Source organism: Nymphaea colorata, chromosome 9, assembly GCF_008831285.2.
Source record: "Nymphaea colorata isolate Beijing-Zhang1983 chromosome 9, ASM883128v2, whole genome shotgun sequence".
NCBI classification, from domain to species: Eukaryota; Viridiplantae; Streptophyta; class Magnoliopsida; order Nymphaeales; family Nymphaeaceae; genus Nymphaea; species Nymphaea colorata.
In genome coordinates, this window is record NC_045146.1 from 18,859,914 (window position 1) to 18,865,274 (window position 5,361).

At 41.7% G+C, this 5,361-nt stretch overlaps 1 protein-coding gene and 1 pseudogene across 1 annotated transcript; both read left to right on the top strand.

Moving 5' to 3' along the window:
- Positions 1–952: 952 nt before the first annotated feature.
- Positions 953–2,459, top strand: LOC116261565 (22.7 kDa class IV heat shock protein-like). Its single transcript, XM_031640390.2, has 3 exons — positions 953–1,348; positions 1,427–1,725; positions 1,985–2,459. Exons 2-3 carry the CDS (start codon positions 1,470–1,472, stop codon positions 2,302–2,304), a joined length of 576 nt encoding a protein of 191 aa, XP_031496250.1. The 5' UTR covers positions 953–1,348; positions 1,427–1,469; the 3' UTR covers positions 2,305–2,459.
- A 64-nt stretch (positions 2,460–2,523) lies between these two features.
- Positions 2,524–5,149, top strand: LOC116260649 (chaperone protein ClpB1-like; annotated as a pseudogene).
- Positions 5,150–5,361: the final 212 nt, after the last annotated feature.

A 5,361-nucleotide genomic window follows, 5' to 3' on the forward strand; every position in this document is an offset into this window, starting at 1 on the left:
TGTTTTTTGAAGAATAAGAATTTTTATAATAGTGCTTAAAAAAAATTCTGACTCCACCTCCACCACTAACACTTTGTTTGGTTGGAGGGAAAGGAAGGGATGAAAAGGGAGGGAAATGAAAGGAAAGGAAAGAGAAAGGGAAGGAAATGAAACCGAATGGAAAGGAATGGAAAGAGTTGATTAAAAAGCTTGTTTGGATAAAGAGAAAAGGAAAATGAATGAAACAAAAAAAAAAAACTAAATAGGAAAGGAAAGGAGGGGTAATGTGGAAATAAAAAATTCTTTCACTTACCTTCCTTTCATTTCCTTCTCAATCCGTCCTCTCCCTTTCCTTTTTTTTTCTTTCCATTCCCTTGCAGCCAAACACCTTTTGCTTCTTTCCCTCCATTTTCCTTCTTTCTAATTAGCTAACCAAACAAATAAGGGATTGCAATTCCTCTCTTTTCCTCCTACTAAACAGGCCCTAATAGCTGGATCCATTTTAGATAAACATAGTACAATTTTTTAAACATTTAAATACTTTTCACTTACCATTTTATTTTATTTTTTCCATCACCCCAACTTTAGCAATATTTAGCAAATTTGGCTTCATCACACTTTCATCACACTTACGTGTGTAAGGAAAAAGAGACAAATGATAGGACAACCTTTTTTTCTCACGAGATACTTAACCTAATTGTACTCGTGATAATTTTTAAAAGCAAAAAATGATTTTGGAAGACAGAATCTGAACTTTTAAATTAATAGTAAAAAAACTTAAGTGCATTTTTTATCAACTTACTTTTTTATTATCGCCTCGAAATTGTAGATGCAGTTTTAAAGAATTTGTTTTTACCCCAAACACGTTTTTTTCTTGTTTCCTTTTGAAGTTTTTTTTTCGAAAATCTTCTTAATGATGTTTGACTTCTGACTTCTGTACCTATTAATATCTTGAAAAAGGATCCCAAAATTGATTTCCAGATTGCTGAATACCAGGTCGGGACTGTATAGACAATGGAGTGGGTGGTTGCTCAGAGAACAAGTCATGCGGAGAAATATGGGGAAGACGCGCTCTTCTTGCCCATCGACCACAGAAAGCTCTAGAGCGATCTCCTTCCTTCTACATTCTTCTTTTAACGGTTTCTGGTTTTTGCCTACGGACACGGTGGCCGCCGTTAGAGAGACGAAAGGGATCAAGTGGACGAATCTAGAGAGATGAACCCCCACCGTCTCCATCTCCATCTGCTTGTCCCTCTACAAATACCGTAATTGAGCTTTCGGGAAATCATCAGGCTCGTATTTCTGCTCGCATTCGGTCATCTCCATCGGCGTCTTCCTCTATAAGCACCTTAATTGATCTTTCGAGGAGGTATCAGTCTCGTGTTTCTGCTCGTATTGGGTAAAGATTGCTTTCGGTATCTATTAAGCGCTTCTGATTGCTTGGCAGCGGAAGGGAGAGGGTGGGTCGTGACGTGAAGGAAGGGAAGAAGATGAGGGCATCTTTCTTGTTGTTGGTAATGGCGTCGTTGTTGGTGGGGTTGGTGTTCCTGCCGGAGACGGCGAGGGGGCTGCTGCCCTACAGTAGGCTATGGGACATGATGGTTCCTCCGGAAGCGGTCGATCCCTTCAGGATCCTGGAGCAATCCCCCTTTACGGTCCCCAAGTCTCTGGATACGACCGTGACCCTTGCCCAGGCCGATTGGAAGGAGACCCCTCTTGCACATTTCATCACCCTAGACGTCCCTGGTACGCAGCTTCTTCTTCTTCCTCTCAGTTGGTGTGATTCGCTTGGTGTTTATCCTTCTGTTTTTTTCTTTTTTACAATTGGTATCATGGATTTAAACACCAAAAAATAGAAAGATTGGATGGCGGTGCTCCCGCTCTCTGTCTCTCTTGTTCTTTTGGTTTTCTGAAATTGGCACGAATGATTTTTTTTTTCTCCAAGAAATGGAAGAAGAGAAAAGTAGAGCTGAAGAAGAGTGATGTTTGGGAATGTGGATTGCAGGGGTGAAGAAGGAGGACATAAAGATCGAGGTGGAGGAGGGAAGAGCACTGAGGATCAGCGGCGAGAGGAAAGGGGATGAGGAGAAGGAGGCGGAAGGCGACACGTGGCACCGGGTGGAGAGGCCTGTCGGCAAGTTCTGGCGGCAGTTCCGGCTACCCTCCAATGCCAACTTGGACGCCATCAAGGCGCACCTGGAGAATGGTGTGCTCAAGGTAACCATCCCCAAACTGGCGGAAGCGAAGACGAAGCAACCGAGGGTCATTGACATCGTGGAGGATCGGTCTGCTGGCGACATCAGGGCCACCAAAGCCGATCTGTAATGAAACCGGTAGCTGTGATTGCTCTGCTCCGGCTTGCTATGCATTGCTCTGTTCGATTAAGTACAGCTAGTTTGTGCTGAAGGAGAACGTTTTTTGTAATGGAACGGATTTTGTGAACAAGAAATAATAGAGAAGGCTTTTAGTCTTGCTGTTAAGCTTTTTATCTCTATCCTTCCTTCTCGTCTTGCTTACCAGTTCTACTGAGCTTGCTATTGAAGCATGCTGGTCTTCAATCTCATGGAAATGCTCGCTCTGTCATGTATAGTTCTCAAGGTTGAACTGCGGAATGTGAGTGCTAATATTAGCTTGACGCATGTAGTATGGTGACTTCTTATTTGTCAACCTATATAAGCTGTTTTCTTTGTTTCTTTGGCCTTGTTATAGTCACTTCTTTTGTCGGATGTTCCCTGTGATTTGGCTGACGAGCTGTTGAAGAAAATGAAATGCGAGGCTGCTTCCAATTTGAACCTTACTCTGTTGTTTATAGCCTAGCAACAATCATTATAAAGAAGAAAAGCAAATTGTCAAACTGCACACGCACTTGCAGCAACTGTTTTGGCATGTAGCCAACCTGTGGCATCTGTACCTAACATATTTCTGTCAACTCACTCATTTTCTGGCCGACTGTGTGTGCGCCTGAGAGGCAAACATCTCCATCTGAATAAATCCCTAGTTGGTGAACATGGTGGTGATGGCGTCCTTATCTTCAAAAGAAGCCGGGGAGCTCATTGTTTGCAGCAACCCGAAGGGATGTTACCGAGTCCCACCCTTCTACTACCACTGAATAAGTTGGTCCTCCCATCTACAAGAAACACATCATCAACCTGTGTTAATCGCAAACCAGCACATCCATTTATTTATATAGAGAGAGTTGGAGGGAGAGAAGCATACTGCAACAACAGAGTCACGAGCAGCAATGTCATGTAAAAACGTTTTACATTTCAAGAACGACATTGCTTTTCTAAAATCTCCAAAATGGTCCAACTCATTGGCCCTTCTTCTTTTTGATGCATATACGTTGTTTGTAGGCCTGAACAACAAGTCGAATAGCTCAGATTCGACTTGGTAAAACTTGTTGAGAGCCTGAGTTTGACCTAACTCTGTTCACAAATGAATGAAACTGGAGTTTTTATTGGGACTCATTTGTTTAACAATGTCGAACTCGTTAAGTGTGACTCGATAAAACTTGACTCTGGAATTAATGTAGTTGTCGTCTATATCTATATATATATATATATATATATATATATATATATATATATATATATATAACAACTACATTAATTTCTCTCCTCTCTTGACATCTAGTCGCAATCTCTCTCTCTATCTCATCCACACATTTAACCATGGATGTCGCCCTTTCCCCACATTAATTCTCTCTTGACAAAGCCTCTCTCTCTCTCTCTCTCTCTCTCTCTCTAATGCTATATGAATGCTGACAACTTTGTAAAAGATTGCTGAATATTTATCCTTTTCCTGGTTTTCAGGTGCGAAAGGAATTGAATGATTTGGAGGACAAATTGCAACCCCTGATGACGAAATATGACAAGGAAAAAGAGAGAATAAAAGAGATCAGGAGACTTAAAAAGAGGCATCAAGAATTGACGTTCACATTGCAAGAGGCTGAGAGAAAGAATGAGTTGACACGAGTTTGTGACCTACGTTATGGGGCTCTTCCAGAGATTGAAGATTCAATACACAACTTAGAAGGTTCAATAGATGAAAAATCCATGTTGACAGAGACTGTTGGGCCAGAGCACATTGCAGAGGTATATATGACATTTCCTATGGTAGAAACTACCATTTTTTTCTTAAGTGTTGACATGAATGTCTTTACGTTGGTAATATATTCTTCGTTCATGCAGGTGGTTAACTGATGGACTGGCATTCCAGTGACCAGGCTGGAGCAGGACGAGAGTAAAAGGTTGATTGGTTTGGTTGAGAGGCTGCACAAAAGAGTTGTCGGACAGGAGCAGGCTGTCGAGGCTGTTGCTGAAGCTGTTGTGAGGTCTCGTGCTGGACTTGGCCGACCGCAGCAGCCTACTGGCTCGTTCCTATTCTTGGGTCCTACCGGTGTTGGCAAAACAGAGCTTGCAAAGGCTCTTGCGGAGCAGCTATTCGATGATGAAAAGTTGTTGGTGAGGATGGACATGTCAGAATATATGGAGGAACATTCAGTTGCTCGTCTCATTGGAGCCCCACCTGGGTATCATTATTAAACCTCTGAATTCAATTCACTTCAATTAATACTAGATTTTTTAGCTTATGTTGCATGTATGTGTTGTATACATGCAGTTACATTGGCTGTGATGAAAGTGGGCAGCTAACTGAAGCTATCAGGAGGAGACCTTATAGTGTAATCTTATTTGATGAGGTAGAGAAAGCACATGTAAAAGTGTTTGACGTGCTCCTTCAGGTTCTTGATGATGGCAGATTGACAGATGGGCAAGGAAGGACGGTAGACTTTACAAACACTCTGATTATTATGACTTCAAATCTTGGTTCCGAGGACCTTCTTTCAGCATTGCATGGTAAGAATTCTATGCAGGATGCAAGGGAGTTGGTAATGCAAAAAGTGAGTAAAATAGTGGAATACTACATTACTAAAAATGTTTGAAGTTCTGGTATCTTGACTTATAATGTAATTGGCATGACATAATGAAAATTTTTTTAGGTTAGGAAGCAATTCAGGCCTGAGTTACTGAATCGGCTGGAGGAAGTTGTCATTTTTTATCATCTATCGCATGACCAACTTCGGAAAGTGGCAAAATTACATGTGAATGATGTTGCTGCAAGACTTGTAGAGAGAGGGATCGCTCTATCCATTTCTGATTCAGCTTTGGATTTCGTGTTAGCACAATCAAAGGATTCAGTGAGTAACCCTCTCAAGATCTATTGACTGCTTGTTTTGCAGTGTTTGACTCATCATGGAGATGCTGATTCTCTCCTTGGCGTGATTCAGGTGTATGGGGCTCGCCCAATTCGAAGGTGGTTGGAAAAGAATGTGGTGACAAAACTGTCGATGATGCTCATCAAGGGTGAGATTGATGAAAACTC

What these genes read in the sequence shown, in the direction of transcription:
- LOC116261565 (XM_031640390.2), top strand. Translation starts at nt 1,470, where the DNA reads ATGAGGGCATCTTTCTTGTTGTTGGTAATGGCGTCGTTGTTGGTGGGG. An exon ending in CATCACCCTAGACGTCCCTG is followed by an intron (nt 1,726 to 1,984) that starts GTACGCAGCTTC and finishes TGTGGATTGCAG; the next exon opens with GGGTGAAGAAGGAGGACATA.